This window comes from Rhipicephalus microplus, chromosome X, assembly GCF_043290135.1.
Source record: "Rhipicephalus microplus isolate Deutch F79 chromosome X, USDA_Rmic, whole genome shotgun sequence".
In the NCBI taxonomy this organism is placed as follows: Eukaryota; Metazoa; Arthropoda; class Arachnida; order Ixodida; family Ixodidae; genus Rhipicephalus; species Rhipicephalus microplus.
In genome coordinates, this window is record NC_134710.1 from 21,898,015 (window position 1) to 21,923,759 (window position 25,745).

A 25,745-nucleotide genomic window follows, 5' to 3' on the forward strand; every position below is an offset into this window, starting at 1 on the left:
CAATTGCACCTCCATCGAAATGCGACTGCCACAGCCGAAACAGAAGTCGCGACCTCCGAGTCAGCAGCCGAGGCACTTTAACCACTGCTACACCATGGCGGACAATGACTTGGCTGATCACAAGCATGGTACATTTCTATGCAACGCGCTTACTAGAATTCTGGCCTTATATAAACTGCGTTGCTCTGACGTTAGTCCCTAGCCTTCATGTAACTGCGGCTCTATGCCGTTGATATCCGTCATCCGGAAATACGGCAGCAGCGTACCCCCCTTACGCCTTGCGATTTGTTTCCTTCTACGGCGCCCCACCCGACCGCTGTCTTTCCACCCTTCACTTCTTAATTTTTGCTTCTGTCGCCATCAGTGACTGAGAGCCATATCTTAAATAACGCTTCTCTAAGTTAGGATGCATATTGATGCTGGGTAGATGCTTGTGTTCCCTGCAAGTTTTTGTATACCAGCTGGCAAGCCTTTCCTACGTTGAGAAATTACAGCAATAGAATTGAACTGCCCGGCCATTCCTGAAGTGGGAATGGGCTAAGTTTTTCAATTCTAAAAATTAAAAGAAATTGAATTGCGGCACATTCTAATCTCCTTTAATGGAATTGGAATGGAATGGAGGTGCCATTCCGCAACAATAATTTTGAGCTATGGTTTGACTGCCCCCCCCCCCCCCTTTTTCTTACATATTTATGTACAGTGTCATCTTCTTTATTATCGTTTGGTCTAATACTGCCTATTCTGACTAAATGTCACCAAGATTTAAAAATTTATGTAGCACCTTACATTATTGTCAACCATTCTAAAAACAGAGCATGCAAACACGAACACAAGAAAAAAGTCAAAATACCACAAATGCCAACTAACAACTGCAAAGATGCACAACAATGAAAAAGAAGGGTACAAAAACTTATCTGCGCATGCATGCGGTTCTACAAGACAAACAACTGTAAAGGCATTTGATTACTTCTTCATGGAAGTTGACCTATTGTTGATGCCCACGTGTGGTACTACTATTATCGGTATGCCAGGCCTCAATCATTAAACGAGTTTCTTCATTCCTGTGCTGGTACAAAACTTCGCATACATCAAGGTTTGACGTGCACTTGGACTCGCGGCAACGTAAAGAATTAATAGAAGGCAAGCCTCAGTGAGTGATCCTTATCTTTTAAAATAAATGCTTGCCAAGTAACTAGCCCTGTCTAATAAGAAATAACAAAAAAACAGCCGTCTTTAATAATGAATATTTATCAACTAGGTCACCTATCTATTATTCTAATAATTAATGGTATTCATCGTGTACTTATGAGTGTTGCTAATGCTTGTCAGCACTCTTTAATCTTAAAAAATAGTCCAGTTTATATAGTTGTCAAATTTTTAATGAACTCATCTTCCAATTAGGTGTTGATACAAAAGTTTCTGCAATGCGTAAAACACTTCGAATTATCCTGTGTACTTGTGACCATGATTTCTTTTATTTTTACTTACGTCAGAAAATATTTATAATTGGAAGATTATTCAACTTCCCTTAGTTGAAATAAACAAATGACAAAGAGTGGCAGCACCTGTCGGAGCAGATATAAACCACCATATTCAGGTTGTCTTGCAATTTCAACACACCTGACCACGGCATTGTTTCCTATCAGTACCAGAACTAGTTAGCTATCCTCTGGCTGCCAGCGAGATGCTAGACGTTAGAAAATTGATGAGTCCCTCTATGTTTCCTTTATTTTTTTAGAAATCCATGTTTTTTTGCCCTTTCACCTCAATATGGGCTGGCTAGTCAGCCTCAATTTTTAATGAGTTTGAATTTTAGGTTTTCCCAGATTATGCGTTTATTTTACACATTTTTTAAAACCTATCAATGAGATTCATTGTATTGACTTTTATTTCTGCAGGTGTTGCAAAATGAACATTTTTTCATACTGAACTTTACTAAGCAAGCGAATGCAAAACTAACTACCCTTGAGTAGACACTCAACAAAACAGCAAGCGAGTGAAGAAGCATCAATATAGCACTGCCCCCCTTACTGTTTTTTTCACTTTTTAAGATTTGAAAAGCAACGGTTCGCACTGTAATTAACACGTTTATTAATTTGGAGGTGTCAACCATCAATCTTGGCTTGAAGGAGCACTGACATCAAATTTACTCATGCCAAGATTTTTGCGTCAGCAAGTAGCTATAGACCCCGTAGCAGCGATTCGTGACATAAAACGCAACTGAGGGATGTATAACTATCACTTTTATTTATTTATATCACTGGTATCTAGCACTATTCAAAACGGCCACCAATCCCGCCATTTTTAGCGCTGGGAGCACCAGCAGTGGCGCTACCTCGTGGTCACCTCCAGACTGCGCCACAGCTCACCACTTCTCCACAGAAAAGAGTGACGTCAGGCTCAGCTGCTCCGCAAACATTTCATCTGCTAGGCGGACACACTCAGTCATGCCTTGTCACCTGCATTGCTGTCTTCGCCCTACAAAGTGTCGACTCGGATTCAATACAGTAGTGTGCAGCTTCGAATCCCCGCGATTCGCGACGTCGCGAATTATTTTTGCTTGCATAGACCTTTTGCAGAACAGTGATTCCGAAATGGACGCCATTCCAAGCAGCACTGCAGAGGTGCCCGAGGATTCACGCTTCAGCCATTTTCGCTCGTGTGTTTCAGTTAGCTATATTGGTGTGTTTTGACGTGCAAAGCATTCAGGTATATGCAGATGGGTCAATAGAATATAGCTATCGCAAAAGAGCATCAGCGGAGAAATAGAATAGGTTTCCTGCTTGCCAGGTTCTTTTTTGCGCCTCCAGATGGCCCCACCTATCCAGCCTCTCACGGTTAACGGTATTACTACTTTTAAGTAGATGCAAAGTCTACAAATGAACCAAAATTCAACGATACCTGCGTGTTCCTTCTTAGCAATGATATCTGACTATACGCTGTACCACTTTTGATAGCTAGTGGTTGTGTTGATGAGTAACACATACGTGATATGAAAAGACACCCTCATTGCGTTTTTTTCGTGCTTCGAACTAGACGACAGCAACTCACAACGATTACCGGACATACTGACCGACAAACACACATTTAAGCATGCTCTTTTCTCTCGCCAATCGTTTAGAGGTGCTTTTTATCTTGATAATTTCACGAAATCATTCAAACCAGTGCGACGAAGATCAGACGCGACGAGCGACTGCGTTACTGCGCTTTGGTGCCAGTCAGCACTACGATAAGAACACTTGGATCGCACACGTCATCGCTACTAGGGCATCGTCACTCAGGATGGTATTTGTGGAATGTATCACACCGAACACGTAGCACTAGTGTCGATGTCACAGGGCAGTCTATTTTCTGTTTTTTCTCCTTAGCTTTTCTACGCTGTTTGACATCGAATAAGAATAACTTCTACGCGACAGATGGCGTTCATATTTGGCCAAGAAGACCTATGCATACCAAGCGATCGAATGATGGGCACATCTCGATCTTGAAATTCGATGTCAGTGCTCCTTTAAAGCTTTCATTTGTCTTCCTTCAATAAGATAATTTTTATCTGCAGATGATCCTTAGTATAATTACCTTAACGTGTAATGAAAACTTGATATGCAATCAAAAAAATGTCATCAAATATAATAGCTCTACTCACTAAACATTATGGCGACATACAATGTAAAAAGAAATGTTTTTTCAATGTATGCTAAAAAAAGTGTGTGTAGCTAAGCTGAGCTTATATATTCTTGCGTAAATATAATTTCTTTACACACTGAGAATGAAAACTACTTGCATGCATTATTGATTCACTAGCTATATGTTGAAGCTCATTGTGTAATTGGTGGAGGGATAAAGTGAAAGTCAAATTCTTCTGATGCTAAATGTACTAGCGCATAGAAAAGACATTTGGAAATTCAAACAAAGAGCTTTGAATATGCATTTTCGGGCAGTGTTGTAAAAGAGTGCATCAAGAAGTAAACAAACCTTATTGGTACCACATTTTGCACCATTTGGAGACTGGCCAACATCAGCTGTGAATAAGCCCAAGTCCACAATTGCAGACCGGCAGGTGAATCGTTTGTCATTTTCGTCAATGTAAAACTTGGACTGGACAGCTGCAGACTCTATGCCAAACTCCAGCCGTTCATTCAGATGCACACAGTGCAATGTTCCACACATCACATCCTCCTTGTTGCATTTCTTGTAGGTCTTGTTGAGGCGATTGTATCCACAATTAGCATTTACTTCACCATCATCATTACGCTCGAAACACCGCTGGTCAGCCATACGTCCACTGGAACCCCACAGTAGCTGGCACTGGTCATCGTGAGAGCGACACTGCTTACCAAAGCAGTAGGCCTGCAAATAGCAAAATACACTTGTTCATGCCATGACTAGAAGCTTTCTCTGACAACATGATAGTGAAACAATTCAGCCTCATAAATCTTTACAACAAGGGTTTCAAACATGTATCCATACAGCTTTGCTTATTTCTTGGCTATAATACTGCATTTTAGGATCCTTAATGAAATAAAAATTTATCTCGGTCAGATTAGCTTTTCCACGCTAACTTCATACTGCTATATTTTGACAAGCTTCTTTACAAATGGGAATACAGTAGACTCTCAGTACACTGGAATCTGTTAAACAAACTGCTTCTTAAGGTTTCACACTTGTATTCTGCACCATTATTCATCTCTTGGTAAACCGAACTCCTGCTAAATGAAACATCTTTTTCCGGTCCCTCCAGGTTTCGTTTGATGAGAGTCTTCTGTACTCTGCTCACTAAGATATTGCCCAGACAGTGGAGAAGAACAGCCACTGCAAAGTCAAGGAGCAGTCTTTCATAGCACTAAGTTAACTGCTATTTTGAAGTTTTTGCACCACACAGATGTTTGTGAGTTAAGATGGAGAATCACAGTCTGAGCAGGCCTGAACTTGGAGAAATTTTTCGGGTTAAGCGTTGTAACTTTTTCATAAAAATTGGGACATTCCTGAAAAATCGAGAACAGTCTGCAATTCTCAGGCAATGATGCACAAGTCAATAAAGACAACCCAGAACTCATTATTTAGGCCTCCAAAGAAGAGCTATCTAAAATGTATGCAGCCTAATACTGTATTAAGTTTGAGAGCTCAACTTCAGATGCATAGCTGCCAAATTTTTGCAAATTTTTTGCAAAATGTTTTACCAAATGCCAGATAAACTAGGCTTAAAATAGACAGTGACCTTCTAGCCTCACCCAGGCATTAAGAAAATGCCATTGACATGAAATGTTGTGGTTTTCAACTGATAGTGTTAGAAGTAAACGAAAGTGAAACAAAAGGCATAGGAGAGCATTTTTGTGCATTGAGCTTCCTACCTTGCCACCTCCACATTCTGTTCCATCTTGCACAAAAACATCTACAGGACAGAACTCTGACACTCCATCACAATACTCTGGCAAATCACACTCTGTTATGGCATCTCGACATAATGTGGCAGCCTTCACAACCTAAAAATAGAGAAAAAAGCAATCAGACTGCACACAAACTGAGAACGTCAGATGTGCGATAATAGAGAAACTTGTTCTCCCATTTAAAAGTTATGTACTAAATATACAAACTATTAATACTCTAGATAAACTATTGGAACTAGAATCGGAAATTACAAATTGCCATTTAAGGCTTAGCAAGTGAGAAACTTTATTAAAATATTACCTGGCATGTAGAAATGTCACAGCAAGCTCCAATAGCACATGCAGCATTTCCCTTGAACTTGCAGGTCGATGCTTCACAACATGGATTTTTGCAGAACTGTAGGCCCGGAATAAGAGGTATAAATTTTTTTTAAGTACCAACTCTTTACGATGACAGTTCAGTAAAACAAATCAACAAATCATTTTGCCTAATTTAGCCACACTTGTCACATTGTCACATAAATGCAAAAAACTGATGTTGAAACAGACAACTGAACGCTAGTTTTAGATACAGGAAGCCACTACCACTAAACAAGGTGTGCCAATGCAGTCAACTTTCATGTAGCAAATCAGTTTTGTAGAATCCTGCAGAGGGGAAAAAGGATTACGAAAGGAGAAAACTGCCATCAACCTCTGCGATATTTCCCGAAATTGATTTGGCATATGCATAGTCCCAGCGCTTTGAGTCGCCGATTAATCAACTCTGATTTTGTAAACTGCTACCCCCTCCCTCAAAAAAATTTTTTTCATTGTATTACATTTTGCTATGAATAGTGTACTGCTCTATTTTGTTTTCTTCTTCTCAAATGATCAACAGTATTGGCCACTCTAAGCAGTAAGTGAATGCCTAGTGAATAGACTTCTTCTACACCAACATATATGCAGTCGATCCCAGAATCATATATACAGTCAATCCCGGATCTATTGAACTTGGATTTATCGAATGTTTGGCTATATCAAACAGTGGAGAAATCCCCTGAATTTCCCATGGAAATGTATGGAACTGATGCACACGTATATCAAACTCCCGCACAGTAGAACATGTGCTATATGAAACGCTGAGCTGCGCCGCAGCCCAGAAATTGCATTTTTCGTAACGAATGGTGATCATTATTTTGGCCACTTTCTAACAAGTTCCGATCTCTTTTCGAACACAGTTGACAGAAAGACAGTGTTGAAAAGTGAAAAAACAAAACGCAATCGTATTGATTTAGTTCACTGAGCAGCGCTTGCGAGTGCACCGGTATGTCGAAGTGCAATCTGTAGTGTTTCAACACGTGGGCATGATGTTTTTCAGAAAGACCAATTGCCAAGGGCATCAAAACGAAGTGATTCGGCGATCTCGTTGCCATGTTTTGCATTCCCTCGTGCACAATGAATGGTATGCGGGACCAAAAAGTATGGCCTTCCAAAATGTGCAACCTTGTGACTTGTTTTGGTGTTTTTGATTAAAAACGCATATCTTGGAGGCTACGCTTTTTTTAGTTTTCGCACCAGTGCAGCGGCTGCCTGCTACGAAACAACAAAGCCACAAGCAGTGATGCCCCAGACCTACAGATTTTTCTGTAGATCTGTTAATTTTCTTAGCTACCTACGAATGCCTAAAAAAACAAAAATGCTATAGATATTTACAAAGTTGTAAGATTTTTTTTTTTCAGTAGGAACATTGCATTAGTCACATGCACACTTGAGCACACAGGATGTGAACGCACCCACTCGCGCATGTCCCATTCTTTTCATCTCTTTCAGCCTCACCCCCCCCCCCCCCCCCCCCCCCGCTTAGTGGCGTGTCCTCCCCACGTTTCACCAAAATCTCGCATGTGTCTGCGAGTCTGAGGTGCGACCAGCTGCACCTCTATCAAGGTGGACTCTAGAGCAGGTGCTGGAAAAGCGTCAAGAAGTTCATGTGGCTACCGGGAACAAATAATTGTCTTTTTCGAGTGCTCGGAAAGCTATGCAAGAATATCATATAAAAGAGCAAGTGAGCATTATTAGGTACTAAAATAATCAGGCCAATACATGATTACAAAGGAGGGACATAACGAGCATATCTGCTTGCTCTCGGTCTAGAGCTCTCAAGTTGTTGAATTCCCCACTTTGAAAGAGTGCTCACAAACGACCATTGGAATGTGCATTAGCAAATCTCGGAGGCAAACATTCAGCCACTGTGCTCTCTTTTACAGATTTGTGGTCGCATGCACCAAAAAACTTTGACTGCGCCACAAGCGGCGAACAACCGAAACTTTTTGAGTTGCGCATAGCCTCTGAAACCTGCCAGCGCACATCCTGGAAAGCCACAGGTGCGAAAAAAACAGAAGAAACCACGGAACAAACACACATACGCCACATCAACCGGAAATGGTTCTCGCCACTAAGGGTCCTCTAGCATTTGTGGAAAATGTGCATTATATTTATGTTATGCAACATTTTTGCTAAGTGCTTAATAACTAATAATACATAAAATAATAAAAAAATAATTACTGACACAAGTAAATAATTTAATTTGTCATTAAATTGATTTTAATAGATCTACAAACTTTTCACAAAATCTGGTTTTTAGCAGGTCTGGCTACGGATTTTGCCTTAGGGCCATCTGGCAGCACTGGCCACAAGTGACATAGCTATTCCCAACATGTCGACGGTGGGAGCTCACTCGTTTAGACAGTGTTGTCTTTTGCGGCTTGTCGACTTGTGTACATCTCACTTAATTTCTGCAAAATCATCATTTAAGAGTCAGAACAATGATCCGCTTGTAGCGATAAAAATTATGACCGGTGCTAGGAGCACCGTCGTAGACTGTTTCCTTGCGGGCTTTGGCGAGTCATGACTGCTGCCAACGGCGTACAATGCCTCAGTGAATTCTACGACTTGTTACGGTTTCCGGGCACCACCTTGGACAGAGAGAGACTTTATTTTCGCAGATGACGATGTCGCTGTTTCTGACTGCCCCTATGCTGAGAAGCTAAAAAAAGTGCTGTAACTTGCAAAAGAAGACATTCACACCTTTATCATACTGTGAGCGAATCGTTATGCAGGTGCTTGTTACATTTTTTTAAAACTGTTTCGAGGCCTGAGATGATCTAATTTATGCCTAAATATGCATATTTTGTATTTCGAATGATCTAATATTTAACTATTCAGTGGCCCCCTTCGAGTTCGATATATCCGAGATCAACTGGGGTTCATAAAATCTCTTGAAAATGTTCCAGTGGGCTTATCAAAACATATCTGTAGCATGCATACAACCTCTGCAGCCCACAGATTTATGTATTGCATGACCACACACCTCTGCTGGTCCACAGTCGCACTGCTCGCCCTCTTCAAGGAACCCGTTGCCACAGACGGGACCCATGATGTCCTCAGGCAAGTTCCAAAGGCAGAAATCCATGCCCTGCTCAAATGAGGACTGCAAGTACTGTTTGGAGCAGGAGGACCACTGGCTAGGGCTGGGTGGGTTGCTAAAATGAAAAACAAAAAAAAAAAAAAAAAGATGGGGGGGGGGGGGGGGCACATCACTTTTTATTCGCACATTATACACAAAAAGGCCTTTTTTGAATAAGTCTACAAATGTACAGAGACCAAACAATAACTTATGGAACATATTAGTCGACATCTGAACGTTCAGTTCTCAAATCATGAGGTCAATTGCAAATATGAACTGCTTCTAAACAATATAAATGGTCAACTAAAGCATAATCAAATATAAAACATTAGGGAAAAAGGGAACATTTTCATCATGATTAGAAAGGCATGGTACAGCATAATATACTATATTATAGTATAGTATTGTATGAATCAAATCAATCAAATCAAATCAAGTTTTATTATTTCATCATAAGATGTACAAAAAAGAATATACAGAAAGAGGTCCCATAGTATACACTGAAATGGGACCTCCTATGAAATGTAAACACAAGTATTTGGTTAGCAACAACAGTACAAAACTAAGAGAATACAAGGTTTAAAGAATGAATTACAGATAGATATAAATGACAATGCTCTCATCAACTAAAGGCAGTCGGAAATATAAACTACAAAATATGTTTCTATACTTCTATATAAATAGCATGACAAAAAAAAAACGAGACTGAAAAGAGAATGACATGGCGAGGGAAGAATCGGTTTGGCAGAAGAGTGAGTGTTGCATAACAAAAAGTTTTTCAATTCATGGCAAAATTTATGTGGTTTTTGAATTTTTATTAGAAATGGCACTGTGTTTCATAATAATATGGCCGCAAAGTGAACCGTCTGTTTGCCATGATTAGTTCGTGCTTTGGGCAGAATGAAGTTATTACACTGCGCAAAACGAGTTGGGTTAGTATTTAGTAAAGATGATGAATGAATCGATGATAACGATATTTGTTTATAATTACTTTGAAAAGAAAACTGGCGAGATTGAATTTAACAAGGCTGGCAACGTCGAGAATATTATTTTCTTGTAGCAACTGTTTAGCATTGTGGGTGGGTGAACTAAACGTGATTAATCGAATTCTCTGGTTCTGAATGGTTTGTAGTGGTTTCAGATGAGTGCCGTACGTGTTACCCCATGAGGTTATGCAGTAATTGATTGACACACGCGAAATAAAGTGAGAGCAAGACCGGACGTGAAAAAAATGGATGTGCTCTGATAAGGATGCGTATTCCGTGAGATAACTTCTTTTTAAGTTGTGTGACATAATTTTGAAATTTTAAATGATGGACAATATTCTCCTCTTAGTAAACACATTCTTCACTTGCCTGTAATGCATGGTTATTAATGAATATGGGCGGAATACACAGTGGCGATTTATTTTGCGATAAAAACAAAAGGAATTTAGTTTTAGAGGGATTAATAGTAAGTGTATTAGTCTTACACCAACCCAACAGGTTATTGAGGTCACTGTTAAGCTCATTCACTACTACTGATATATTTTCATTAGAGTTAATAACTATAGTGTCATCAGCATACAATATGCACTTGGAGATGGTAAGACAATTAGGCAGGTCATTAATATAAATAAAAAAAAGCAAGGGACCCAAAATTGACCCCTGAGGTACACCTATATTAGTAATTTTAGGTTTAGAATAAGCATTGCATATACTAACGACTTGGTACCTGTCTCGCAAGTAGTCCCGTAGCAGCAGTAAAGGAGGACCAGTTATGCCAATCGAGTATAGTTTAATTTTAAGAATGTCATGATCGATGGTATCGAATGCCCGCGTAAAGTCGACGAATAAAGAACCTGCATATTTACCGTCATCGATGGCTTTCTTTAGTTGGTCAGTAAGAGATTTAAGTGCTAATTCAGTAGAATAACCTGATCTAAATCCAAATTGGTCTGTTGAATGTATATCAAATTTGTTTATGTGTTTTAACAATCGTTCCTCAATTATATTTTCAGTCACCTTGCTAAAAAAAGGTAAAACACAGATCGGTCTATAATTGGATACTAATGAGCAAATTCCTTTCTTAAAAACTGAAGTTATTCTACCTCGTTTGAGTTCTCGTGGAAAAATTCCCGTTTTAAACATGAGGTTGATGATGTGAGACATGACAAATGATATCGGTTTACAGATTAATTTAATATGTTGTGGATGAATGTTATCTAGCCCAGCGCTGGTAATCTTCAAATTCTGAATTACTGATGCAACCTTGTCAGTAGTAGTTGGAAACATATAAAATGATTGTGATAAGCGTTGGGGGGCGTATAAAGATTGCTGTGCAGGTGGATCGACACCAGAAAATAAAAAATCACCTAAAAGCATCTGCAATCGTAAGTGGCATATGATAATTATTATCATTATGGGATATTTGTGACATGTTATCGGTAGCTTGTTTTCTATTCAAAAATGAATTCACTATCTCCTATTTTTTCTTTACATCAGGACCACATTTAAGTATCTTTTCCTCGTTATATTTGGCTTTAGCTTCTTTAAGTCAACCAGACAGTGAGTTGGAAAATCTCTTATAGCGCGCACGTAAGTTTATATTGAAAGCCTGTTTTTTTGTTTTTGTTTTTAAAAAGATTTTCACGTGTGTTCATCACTTTAAGGAGATTTTCGGTGACTCAAGGGTTTCGCGTAGATGCCACTTTCTTTTTGCATTTGCGCATTTGGGAGCACGATTGATATTGTGATGACAACTTTGTCAGAAATTGTGAGTAAGCTAACCGCGGATCATTCGTATTAAGAACAAAAGACCAGTCAGCATTGGAAACAGATTCTAAGACTGACTTTTTGTCAAAAACGAGTTTCGTGTAGCAATTGAAATATGAATAATCGGCAGATGTAGTGCGCAGAAAGATGGGGGAGTAGTCCATAATGTCTGTTTCAAGAACTCCTACCCCAGGTGGATACAGAAGATTCGACAATGAATGATCGATCAGAGTGCTGGAACCACCAGAAACAGAGCGAGTAGGGACGCTAATAAGGCATTCATAACCAAAACTATGAAAATAGGATGAATAGCTAACAGAGTACACAGATGAATTCAATAGGTTTAAGTTTATATCACCCATAATTATAACATTTTTATTCTGTGTAGATAGCTTTGTCATCAATGTTTTAAAGGAAACGCAAAAATCAGATCCAGAGGAAGAAGGTGATTGGTAAACACAGCCGAAAATAAAATTTCTAGTATCTATGTTCAGAAAGTTATGATCTAATTCTAACCAAACTGATTCGCAATTCTCAGTATTTAGCATGAGGTCGTGTCTGCATTTGTACGGTATATCAGTCGAGATGTAGATAACAGCTCCGTTATGATTACTGGATAGACGGTGGGCGTATTCAGATTTGTACGAAGGGAAACAATACAAGTTCTTATCAACACCACTAAGCCAGGTTTCTAAGACAGCAATTATTGAAAAAGTAAAAGAAAGGGTGGAAAGCAGATTATTAAAGTCATTGTAGTGTTTGCGGAGGCTGCGTGCATTGAAATGAATAACAGAACGATTACTATTCGTGAAAAATTTGTTTAACTCACTCGTGCTGTAATATGAAGCCATGATAGAAGGATGAGAGTAAGGCAGGCACAAATCGAAATCAGGTTAGTTAGTTACCGTGAGGTCCGATTCCTCGGCTATGCGGTACACTTTGGTTTTCTCAGCTTTTCTGGCTTTGATATGGCAGTTGCTGATCCACAGAAATTGTCATTTGTGTTGTTTTTTCAAAGCCAGTGCCTTCGAGAAGAGCGCCCTGTTTCGCGGCGTCAAGTGCTCATTCACATAGACAGCACTGTCAACAGAAGGTTTCACACTAATGTCACTTAGGTGAAGCTTAGCTTTGTGTGCCTTACTGACAAATTCATCTTTTTTTGCTCGCGAACAGAACCTAGCTGCGATATTTTTCTTGTCTTGAACTTTAGTGGGAACTCGGTGAGCGACATCGAAATAAGTCGCCGTTACCAGGCACCGAATTTTTGTGCCAATGGTTTGCATGGCTGCAATGCAGTCTTCCCCTTAGGTACAGGGAACGCCCCTCACCTCAACATTGTTCATTATAGAGTATTGTTCGAGCTCGGCCACCCTTAAGGACAGCGCTTTGTTTTCTGATATGAGCTTTTTGTTATCTGTTGTAAGCTTCAAGTTTTCATCACGCAGTTTTTCAATAATGTCATTTAAAACATCCAAACTTGATTCCAAGTTTTCTACTTGTTTCTTTAGCTCGATAGCATCAAGACCAGATGACTGAAGCTTTACCAAAAATTTACCGAGAATATCGTCAGTGAGTTTGCTGCTTTCATTTTCCAATTTGGTCTCAAGTGCATCTAACCGCTTGGCAAGCTCTGCATTTGACGGCATATTGCAAAGAAAACGGCAACCAAACAACTGCAAAAGCAAAGGTACAGGAAGAAAAAGTGGTGGCAACGAAAAAGTAGTGGCACTACTATGCACTATACTGCAATCGGAGCGGTATAGTGCATAGTAGTGCATTCAAGAAGCCAGGGTTTTTTCATCAAAGTCATTCATTTCATGCAAATCTTCAGCAGGCATGGTGGCAGTGGGTAGTATTTGGTAACACCCGCAAGCATTGCACCAGTGTTTTTTTTTTTTTCTCCATAAATGAAATCTGAATGTGTTTTGTTATAATATTAAGGCGAGACGTGAATAGGAAAATCGCGTTTTTTTTGGAAATTATCACTTTTTTGTTTTCAGTCGTATTAGATTCTTTAAACATTCATGTTTACCAGAAATAAATTTCAATCGGTAATTCGTGTCAGAAGTTACTGAAAAATGTGCTCAAGTAAGCCCCGGAGACCTAGAAAATAGCTGAAATCTGCCGAAATCGACGTTTTCCCGGCCCCGGTATCTTGAGGCAGCGGCACCGTGCGCCATTCGTAATCAATGAGGCGGGTAGAGTTGTCCATGCTCCCTCGAAGACAGGCTCGGAAAGTCTCGCCCGGAAAGAAAAAAATACTCTAAAAAAGCCTTTTTTGAACGCCCCTGCGTGCCGTTTGAATCGCGCGGCACGTCACGTGGTGCCGTGGGGAGCGCGCCATTGGCTAGTGCAGCGCCCGCTTGTCCCTTCGACCCCGCGCTGCATCGCAAGCTGAACATCGCAAGAATTTATTCAAATAATTAGGCGATGAATCCTGGCAGAAAGCAGGTGTACAAAGTGAAAAAGTACCGGACGTACGTATGTAGGAAAACATCGTAAAGTGCGTCGTCAGACTGCGGCAAAGGTGAACGGCCCGGAGAGGTTCAGGCCTAACCCCAGCGTAGGCAACGATCGCGACAGCGACTTCCCCGGCGGCCTCGACGCTGCCGCAAACTTCGTCAGCGCCTCACAAAAGAACTGGAGTTTTTTGAGAAGAACCAAAGGCCTGCGCGTGATGGCGTATCATCAGCAGTGCTGTGCGACATCGATGCGATGACGGCACTTGTGGGCGGAGCGGAGTGCCCGTCTTGCCGTGAACACAAACTTGTTGTTCGCGAGGTGGCAGAACGGCATAAAGGACTGTCGTCCTGTCTCGAGTTGTGGTGTGAGAACAGTGAGTGTGCGTCTGGTGTTCTCTCTTCGACACATACGTCGAGGCGTGTTGCCTCCGGTGAAGCCACCGCAGCATCTGACGACTGCGCGGAGGTGGGGCACTACGGCAAGGGCAGCTCACACGATAGCTTCGCGGCTAATGTGAAAGCTGTTGTAGCCTCGCGTGGCATAAGCATCGGACATGACCAGCTTTCGCGGTTTTGTGCGATTGTTGGACTAGCGAAGCCCATGCACCACAAAACCTTCCAGGCAATCAGCAAGAAGGTTCACGATGCTGCTATGAGGGCCGTAACCGAAAATTTGAACCAGGCAAGAGCCGTAACGGTAGTGACGTGGCGGTAATGTATGACGGAACTTGGCAGAAACGGGGCCATAAAAGCCACAACGGAGTCGGCGCGGCTATCTCCCTGGACACCGGCCTGTGCTTAGATTTCAAAGTCCTGTCGAATTACTGCCATGCTTGCAGTCTACACAACGACATGGGCTCTGAAGAGGAAATCTTGCAGGCCTACTACAGACCTGTATGTGAGAAGAACACCGATAGCTCCGCTTATGGCATGGAAGCTGAAGCAGCACTACGGAGAGGGGAGCACACTTTGCTGTATGAGACTCCACTTCGCTTCACAACATTTCTTAGTGATGGCGACAGCAAAGCATATAACGGAGCTTGTGATGCCAAGGTGTACGGTGCAGGTGCCATCTGCAAGGAGGACTGCACTAATCATGTTGCGAAGCCCCTAGGCACTGGCATACGCAAATTGCCGACACCACTGCCCAGAGGCGAGAAGCTCAAGCCTGCCACCATTGAAAAGCTGCAGACATATTATCAGAGGGCCATCACGGGCAATAGAGGCAACCTACGGGACATGTACACTGCCATATGGGCGTCCTACTTTCACTCTTGCTCCACTGATGGTGCTGGCAGCCACAACTTCTGCCTACCAGGCCATGAATCGTGGTGCAAGCACAAGCGTGCTGAAGCAATGGGCAAGCCTGCACCACAGCATACACCACTTCTGAAAAAGGCACAGGGCCGGGCACTACTGCCCATATACAAGCGCCTTTCTGACGAGAAGCTGCTGGCCCGATGCCTTTGAGAGAAAACTCAGAATGCTGCTGAGTCTCTCAACAGCAAGGTGTGGCTGCTGTGCCCAAAAACAAAGTTTGCTTCCCGAAGTGCTGTGGAGACTGCCACAGTCATTGCTGTGCTCTGGTATAACCGGGGCCATGTAAGCTTCGAGGTGGTCCTGGAGGAGCTTGGTGTTCTACCACCAGCAAGCTTGACCACCCTGGTGGACTACGGCGACAAGAGGCGCATTCAGAAGATGAATGCCCAACAGACTGCTGAGGCGAGGGCTCACCGCCGCGCATCGGCCACGAGAGCTCGCCTACAGGACTCCGCTCGGAAGGACCGCGAAGGAGTTACATACAGTGTGGGTGAATTCTAGTCACCGGGGCCAGCTCCTGTGCATTGAACACACTTTTGAGTGTTCGCAAGTGCACCCTAATTAGTAAACATGTTTCAAACTTTCAAACGTGTTTTTCTCATTTTGAAATTTTTGGCCACGGTCACATTTCACTTACATAGTTTCATCCCCTTAAAATTGTCCTATTGCGATGAAACTTGGCACACACATTCTTCAAGGTGTGTAGAGTGCCGTTATATTTTCTGATTTATGATACATAGTCATTATCAATAAAAACATACCAAGAAATGATACAAGAAACACTGAAAAAAAGAAAATTGGCAGATCTGTTCATTTTTTGTAGTAACAGCTTTTTTTCTCATAATTTCAACCTCTTAAATGCACACAGTAGTTCATGACAAGCATAATAAGCTATTACACAAACATCTACACAAAAGTTTTGATGTCGAAAAAGCGAGAGTAAAAATACCTTTGTTTTGCTATTGCATGTATAATAACTTTAAAAGTAATGAGGCCACACAAAATCTGATAACAGTTTTGGAATCTACAAGAAAAAATATCTCTGTAGCTAAATTTTGGAAATCCTAACTTGAAAACTAAAGAAAAAGTGTTTTCGAGTAGCGTCTCCCCTTAATTGAGAAAATATGTTTTAATTTGTTCTATTTTCATTTCATTATCACTAAAGATGATGCAAACTTGTGATTTGGCATTGGAAGCTATATAGATGCTGAATGGTCCACAAGGCTGGTCCCGAACTTCATTCTGGTAATGCACAACCATGCGAGTTTTGGAGTCACAAATATATGTAAGAACAGATTGTCTCAACTGCTGATGCAACCTTTGTGAAATTAATAAACAATGGCCAATCAAGTGCAACCCACTGACAAAAACTTGTGAACAAAAAAAATAGTACTACTTTGCTTCACGAGCATGCTTCTGTGGTCATAATTAACTTCACTATTAATAATTAAAAAGCTGCTAATTATATGAAAACTTTTCAAAGAGCACTTGATATTCACTTTGATCTGCTTACGGTGATATTTCATTCACACTCATTCACACTAACCTTAGTTTTAAAAAGGGCTGCAGTCGAACCCCGCTACAACGAAACTGACGGGGTGCAGGTAAAATTTCGTTGAAGCGAAAATTTCGTTGTAGTGAAATAGAAAAAAATATCGCTAATCCGAGCTAGCAAAACAAAGGAACAATTATTCTCAAAATTCAAAAAATGTCTGCCGCTTCCTATTCTTTTCCAGCAGCGAGCATCGCAACGTGATTCTCATCCATCCGTAGCGAGGCCATGGTGAAAAGCACGCTGAAACAACGCCTAAAACCGCTTTTGTGAATGAACCAAACAGTTGCATTAACACGTTAACACCAGCAGCTGTCAAAAGTATCCGGCAACGCCGAAATGGAGGCAGGGTATCGTGGAGCGGTGACTTTTGCATTATTCGATGCCATTTTTATCATCCATCACTTGCGGCTAGCTGATTTTGTTGATAATGCAGACGAACAGCCGCTCTGATCAGTTACCACACTGGCCAAGCACGAACATAATTATAAGCATCGGAATCAGAAAAGGCATCGTGCCGCAGTTGCACCCAGCAGCTACGAGAAAGAAACCATGAACTGAGCGACTGAACTTCAGCTTCGGATGGTCTGCGGCTCAAAAGCAAGCCAGTGGCAAAACAAAAGCAGGGCAGTTTCATTGCCATCACTATCGTGCAATGGCGGCGCCCAGTGCTTGCTGAACAGCGGCGGTTTCTGGTGGTGCCAACGCGTGTTTTAGACTTCGTTTATGCATTTTCAGGCTCTGAAAATGGATCGACATGTTAAAGATTGGGTTTACTGTATAGCAATAAGTATCTGAGCCTGGAATCACATCATAAAATTTCATTGAAACTGGACAATCGAAGAAAAAGTGTTCGTTGTGGCGACAATATTTATGCATTGACTTTTATGGACTGCTGATGAGGAATCGTGAATTTTTCGTTGTAGTGGAAATTTCATTGAAGCGGTGTTCGTTGTAGCGGAGTTCAACTATATTCTCACACCCTTACATATCAGCAGCAATTTGACACCTTTCTTTCTTGAAGAGAGCGACTTAGGTAATGCGCCAAAAGCCACCCGTTTGTGCTATATTTATAGTGCTGTGATGAAGCTTATTATACACACAGTGCACACGAAAAGAAGATTATAGACAGCAAAATTACCGGTATAACAAATGGTGCACGCAAACGCTTGAAATAACCCCATCATGTGGCTATGAATCTGGTCAGTAAAGGTGATGTGGGCTCTGACGTTAGTGTACCATACCATAAAAAAAAAAATAGAAAAGCAGACAGTTGTGGGTGCCCATTGTGTTAAATATTTTAATGAATGAAATGCCTAATTACCCGCCCCCAAGCCTTATTTATTTAGATTTTGAGTCTTCAACATCTTCAGGGATTATTATTCCCTCAGTAGACTCACTATCAACCTGTTCAATGCTTCCACGGAGCTGCAAGCAGTTTCCTACAGCAGCTCATTCACACTTACATTTTTCTACATACAATTATCTTACACACCTCGTTCATATTATATGTCTCTATACTTCTGCTGCTTTGTTGCAGCATTGTGCGGTTGATCAGTTAAGTCTTACACTGTAGAAATACAGCCTAGGCTAGTTGGTAAGGGTCCATTTTGAATGCAAGATGTGGGGCGCAGTGCATAACACAGGGACTCGAAAAGAGAACAATGACCCATTGGCAGTTTGGAGGAGGAGTACTTATATTTTTGATTAAAACACTGCACTAATATTTTGGTTCTTTTCTTGCATCAGCAATTTCTTTTTTTTTATTTTTCCTAATTTTTTCTAAAGCATGTGCCTTGATGATTTTTCGTAAAACGATAATAGCTTTTTTCAGCATTTTCCAGCTTTTTTCAGTTTTGTAGGCAAGAGAACTTGTACCACGTGAGAATTTTTCCAAGATATATACGTCTTGACACTTGTATGCATGTGTTCTTTTCTTTTCCAGTCCCTGTTACGTACTGTGCCCCACTTTTTCAATTCAGAAAGTCCTACACTATTCCACCTGAGATAGAATTGAAATGCAGCAATTCGAGAGTTTTAGAGTGCGCCAATACAGCCTCTGAGCCTTATCTGGCGGTAATGGGCTGCTAAAATCTTCTTCTGGAAGCATGCTACCGTAGTGAAGCCTTGTAACTTAGTACTAATGGGTTTCACTCTGCCGAGACATTCCCCTCGAACTAAAGTAATGATGTACGGGAATGGATTGGTTACAAAAATGGCGGCGTTGTCCCGAGTGACTTCCACAGTCGCGAAAGGTACCAGCAACCCTTTTCTACTGCAACCACAATCAGAAGGCGAAAGGAGTGCAATTGTGTCGGACAGACCAGCGCAGTAGACCGACACAGCCGTCGACGAGCTTGGAGCCACTGTTGTATCGTCTTTGATGAGGATCTTGCACAGTGTCAAGGGGTTATCTACTAGCGTCAAATATGAGAACAGTGAGAGTTCAATTTCGGCAGAGGCACAATGAATGATGGCGTCATGGCAGGAGAGAAAATCCCATTCCAGGATGACGTCGTGTGAGCATGCAGTAATGATGATGAACTCGACGACATACAAAACGTTTTGAATGACGACGCGAGCAGTGCAGACTGCTGTAGGATGCATACTCTGTGAACTAACAGTACGGAAAGACATTCTAGAAAGTAGCCTCATTACTTTTTGGAGTAAGTGGCAAAGTTTTGCGTCCATAACAGATATGAGGCTCCCGTGTCGATAAGGGCAGATGCGCGAACACCATCCACAAACACATCAATGACATTTGATGAATTTCGCTGAAGACTTTTGCAGTTTGATAGTATCGCAGCCTTTGCCTTGTGGACTGCGACAACTACGACGACTAGTTTTCCTGCTCTTGAGTGGCTGAATGTGACCGCATGGGGGACGAGAATCGATGTCTTGAAGATATGGGCCTGCGAAGAGACGGAGTTGGACGAGACATCGGTGGCATAGACGAGGGTGAGTCATGGAAGAGACGGTTCAGCTGGCCAGAGACAGGTGATGGGACAGGAGGCGGATGCACGCGATGGCAATAACATGCCACGTGACCAGCGTAACCGCATGCAAAGCAGATGGGCTGGCTATCTGGTGTGCGCCATCGGTTCTCCGGAGTAGGTCGCACCCATATCATAAGGCCCGATGGACAGAACAGTCGTTGCAATGGCTGCATGGTGGGCTGAAGGCGAGGCCTAGGAATGACGTCGGCATATGTAGCCAGCACCTCTTTGCCGCGGATGGAGGTCGAGCGGCTGCCGGAAGTACTTGAGATGGCCTGGCAACAACTTCAGCATAACTCAGGGGTACAGAAGCCAGAGATGCATGGTATGCAGGCATGACCTCCGCAATTTCCTGCTCAATCGCTTGCGGAGGGGATAAAGGAGGGTGGTCGCCGATTGTTGAATGGTCGGCGGTATGTTCTTTTGAAAGGCCTGGGTTCTAATGAATGTTTCCATGTATATTTCTTCAGTGTGTGCTACCATAATATGCAGAGGCAAGAGACACCAAAACAAAAAAGTGTGCGCCACATGCTGGGTCCTTAATTGATGTAAAAGGAAAACTGCCCCTGACCGTGCCACTTTTCGAAAGTGAAGCCAACGTGCAGTACCACAGCAGATGATGCAGTTTAGGACTCCACTCCCTGAGCACCTATGCATGCACAAGCCAAGCTACTGTCGCCGCCTGACTTCAGAGCTCCCCCCATCGCGATGCAATTCACTTCGAATTTCGGCCCTAAGAGTAAAACAGCCTGTACATACATACTCTACATAAAACCTGGTGCTTACAGCTTTCTTGCTAGGGTGGCCTTCAACATTGTACTTTGTGCATGTTGTAAATAAAATTGGATTTGACTGAAAGTACAATGATGTACAATGATGAAGCACAATGAATCGCATCACTGTGCTACGTAATTTTAGAAAACTTCTTGAATTTTACAGATATCGGTGAATACAGTTTACCAGCAGATGTTGCCTTTGCACCATATTCATTTCCCTCATTCAACCAAACATTAGGTCTTTTTAAAGAAATGGAGAGAACAAACTGCTTCGTTCATAAAAAAATTGCCCAATAGCAAAAGTAAGAGTAAGCAAGCAAGCTTACCTGGTCGCTGATGCCATTATGCACCTTTTATCAGGGCACTGACATTTGGTGTCCTTGTCATCATGCTCCATGCCGAAGTTGTGGCCCAACTCATGGGCGACAGTAGTAGCAACCACACCGACAACTTCATGGTGGTCCTTCAAAAATGATTAAAACAACCACATAAAAAACGTGAATATCCTCACCACAATAGATAATTAGCTTAGTGAAGTAATTTGCCCAATCAGCATAAAAATACAAGACTGATAAAAACAGTGGATGACACAATTGACAAATTCAAACATTATTAAAAAAGCAAGCATAGTATGTATGTAAATAATCAAAACTGAAAATGAATTGCCACATGCAGTGCAACTGATATGGCAACATAGGCATGCTATCCCACACACATTCTAGAGGCTGTTGCAGCATGTTGAAGTTGAAAAACTTCTTCAGTTAGAGAATTAAGATGTCGCAGGAAACCCTGTGCAAATTCGAGCTATAGAGTATTGGTTAGTCACTGTCCTGACATTCTAGAAACTGTTCCACAAATCTTCAGTGATGTCTAAATGTCGTAAGGTAGCTGGCATCAGTAAAACAGGAAAATATTTTTTAATACAGAGCATTTATACACTTGGCTAGCAAACCATGTTTTACTTTAAGGAGCACTGACACAAAACTTCAAAGGCAAGATATTAAGTGCCGTAGATTTATGTGGAGGCATACATGTCTACAAAAATATCAAGGGCAAATATAGCCTAGAACATACTTAAAATCAATTTTAGAAGTGCAGGACATGTGACTGAGAGAGATACAGCCCCTCGCGATGCCGACATCAATGCAGTGGCAATGTAAACAAACCTACGTTATGAGTTAGTGTTGGCTGGGTGCTCGTGCTTGTGCTACCTGCGATTTATTCCTGCACGCCTGCAGCTTAGCATGTGTCGGCTGTGCTGGCTGACAGTGTGGCACCAGCTTGCGTGCGTGGCGCCAAGTCACAGTCTTGTGTGTTCGCGTGGCCGGCTTGTGTGCATATTGACACCAAAACTGCTCCTGCTTAGCTCGATACGCTTTGAAACTGAAACAGGGCACTCTAAAAATGTCTCTAAATAAATAACCATTGTACACTCGCGCAAATTAGGTTTCTTGCCATGGTGAGTGGGTCATAAGCTACGTATTGGAAAAAAAAAAGTCTTTAAAAATGAAATGTGCAACATACAATTATACCTGCTACCGAAATAAAAAAAAAACTAACTTGATAATGTTATATATTAGTAACTATAATTTTAACTAGACATGCATATTCTCAAAGAATGCAGTCTAAAAGCACCACTTAGAAGACATATCTATATTCATTTATGACCACTAAAGATGAACCAAGTATGGAACGTCTCCTCTTCACCGCACAGAGCACCAGGTGTTCAGGCACGTGTATGTACACTCATTATTGTGACAAAGTGGCCCAATACCTTGTTTAGATAATTTAAACTGAAACTAATTTAATTTATATCACAATTAATTTGATTGACTTTTATAGCGATGTATGCACTAATTGTGCTACTTGATGCATCAAACAGGTGAAGTACGTCTGCAACTTAGAGGCACCCACAAAAAAATTTAACCCACGATGCATTTAACTCAAAACGTGAGCCTAAAGTCAACTAACTTGAGCCTAAATAGTACTACTACAATAATATAAAAATAATAATAATAATAATAATAATAATAATAATAATAATAATAATAATAATAATAAATCACGCAAGAACTTGATTATGTTCTTTCTGCCACAGAATTTCAGACTTATAATGAACTGCTAACAAATGCCTCCAGTCAAAGCCACAAAACAACCATTGTTAAAATTCAGATACATATACAGAAAAAAAAAGGCTTTCAGAATAACAACCACTGGGATCACCATAATGGGATCTCCATAACTCAATGCAACTAAACAGAGCTAGCTATTTGGAGCACAAACACTTGAACTTCCTTCTACACCTGTTGCCAGATAAGAAATGATTCAAATGATAAGCAGCTGTAATTATTTATGTAGTTGATGTGGGCAAGAGCATGCTAAACATCTATTAAGCATCTTGTATTCCTTACAGCACTCGTTACGTGCACATTGCATGCTATTGATGCCATCAATTAGTGCTTATAAAATAAAATTACAATTTGTTGAATCTTTACAGTTCAATTTCATGTCCCACTGATGAAAATACATTTACAAGCCAGAAGATAACTAACAAAAATTAGTACTTCATGTTATAACTAATCAACGGTTCATAATTGAGTCAAAGGCTCATGACTGTGTACAGCCATGCCATTCATTATCATAGGTTGGCAAAAAAAAAAAAAAAAAAAAAAAAAAAAACTGGAGCTTACTAAGACTCACTCTACAAATGTCATCTGCTCTTAATGGATAACTCCGACTGAGACTCATCAAAATTTGCCTCAACCGGACCCACTCAGACTTCACGCGATTTTGAGTGAGCCTGAGTGAGTTGACTAATGAGTCAATGAGCATAGAAATAGCTTTTTTGACCATGGTGTCAATGTTCTATAATGTCGATATCTCATACAATCTGTGCTCCATGATACACCTTTTGATCGTACACCTTCAGATATTAGCTATCAGTTGTTTTAGTCCTATAGCGACAACATTATGACACACAGACTCAGAGAAAATATTTTTATCAAGAACTTCTCGTGAAACAGTTTGCAGGAAATGTCATGGCACTTCCCTCTCCCCCGATTCCTGCCTCTGATCAATAAATATTAAGCTGGTGCAAGAGTGCGAGCGCATTGAGATATGTGTGAATAGACTTGACTACAAACATAAGCCAATATAGGGCTGACAGTAATGCTGGAGATTAGCAGACAAGACCATAGGTTGGCAATAAAAAGCTAACCCAACTCACTCAAGAAATATGTCTTGCACTTATAGACTCAACAATAATTTTCTCATCCGGGCTCACGCAGACTCAGAGTGACTAAAATTTTGCTCGAGCGGACTCACTTAGACTCAAAACTCGCCAAGATATTACTCACTCTGACTTACTCAGGCTCAGACTCACAGGCCAACCTGAGTCTAGGTGAGCTCGAGTGGGTCCACCCATGAGTGAGTTTGCCAGCCTATGTTCATATCTTGTGACAAATGCAGTGAATGTGCTTTAGTAGCAAGATAGAGAGGCACATAGTCACTGTAGACATAATTCTGTCAGTGTTAATATACTGAATGAATAAACACACTTCCAGCATTTTTCATATGCCCACTGTCTACAGATTATTTAGCTCTGTAAAATATGGCATCACTTTGCAACACAAGCTAATGCCGAATTTTCACATTTCAAAATCACAAAATTCAATAAATAAGTATGCTGGATTTTTACTAGAAAATAAATTCATAAATATACTATTACAATAAAAAAAAGCAGTGAGAAAACACACAGCTCTGTGGGTAACAAAGAATGTGTTTAAGTCACAAACCTTGTTGACACCACCAGAGTATTCGTATGTGCAAATGGGTCCTTTCAGTGCCTTTCCAACAACACTGCTGTCCAATACAATGTCTCTAAAAGAAACAAAATAACTAGATATGAATATCAATGAAGTTCTTTTTATTAGTGCAAGAGGCAAATGTAACAGTCGAACCCCTCTACTACAAGAGACCCTGGTGTAAAAGACAATTGGGTATAAGAGACACCAGTGTGCCCACATTCTAATAAAGGATGATAAGAAAATGCATGCATCATAACTTGCTTATAAAAGACACCTCAAATACAGCCAAACCGCTTAATAAGAGGCACTGATGTAAGAGACAAATGAGTATAAGAACTACTGGTGTGCCAACGATGGAATAGGGGTTGATAAGAAAAGAGAGACGTGGTGCCCTGCTTACAAGACATCTCATATAAAAGAAAAATGGCTGCCCAGGGCACGTTTCTCCTAAAGGCGTTCAACTGTAAAAGACAAACAATAGCTCCCGAGTGCATGTCTCTTAAAAAAAACTTCAAGTGTATGTTTTAGGTTTACTGTGACACATATGCAAACATCGACACCTACTTATTATTATAAGGGTTTGTGTGGCAACAGTGCAAGCACCACAATGCTATAGAAAGGTCAAATCACAACAGTTCAATATTTATGGTGTGCTGTCATGAATGAATTGATGCAAATTAAAAGAAGCATTGCCTTAATAAGACTAAGGTAGTACTATAGTCAACGTCTAATTTTTCAGACTCCCTAGGAACCATAAAATCATCTGAAAAAACAAATCCATGCTTTTTTATTCTGCTGAAGCAGTCAAATCACCAGAGCCGTGTTTGAAATTGATGACTCCTGGTACATGTAAAAGGCATTTTGGTTCTCGTGAACCCTTTCTCGTGAACAAGCTCTCGTGAGCCCACTTGGTACCAGTCACCAACGCCACGTAATCATGTGCCAATCATTAACTGCAACCTTGCGTCTTGTGATGAACATCGCCGACACCAGAAATGCACAGAAAAGCTATTTCTCTATCACATGGAGCATTTTGAAATGATGATGCAGAACACAAGGGCTGTGGCAGAACAGAGGTGGCTGACTTGTCTCATTCTTTGCAACGCCATTGCGCACATAAATGATGTGCTGCTGAGTGACCATGCCCGCCGACGCGCAGAATTTCCTGCCCCGTGAAGCAGACTTTTTCTAATTGTGTGCAGCATGTCACAATCTATGTTGAAGCCATCACTGCCATGACGCTTGCTGTGCCGT

General features: G+C 41.1%; 1 protein-coding gene across 3 annotated transcripts in view; it reads right to left on the minus strand.

The window, feature by feature from the left end:
- Positions 1–25,745, minus strand: part of LOC119175717 (disintegrin and metalloproteinase domain-containing protein meltrin) — a 162,229-nt gene that overhangs the window by 31,136 nt on the left and 105,348 nt on the right. For 2 of the 3 annotated variants that reach the window (XM_037426665.2, XM_075881948.1), the window contains exons 10-15: positions 24,480–24,564; positions 21,012–21,148; positions 8,731–8,902; positions 5,686–5,781; positions 5,349–5,480; positions 3,973–4,347 (exon numbers count right to left, since the gene is read on the minus strand). In XM_037426665.2, coding sequence (XP_037282562.2) covers positions 3,973–4,347; positions 5,349–5,480; positions 5,686–5,781; positions 8,731–8,902; positions 21,012–21,148; positions 24,480–24,564 — 997 coding nt within the window. The remainder of the gene's footprint in view (positions 1–3,972; positions 4,348–5,348; positions 5,481–5,685; positions 5,782–8,730; positions 8,903–21,011; positions 21,149–24,479; positions 24,565–25,745) is intronic. The other variant, XM_075881947.1, reaches the window with a different exon arrangement.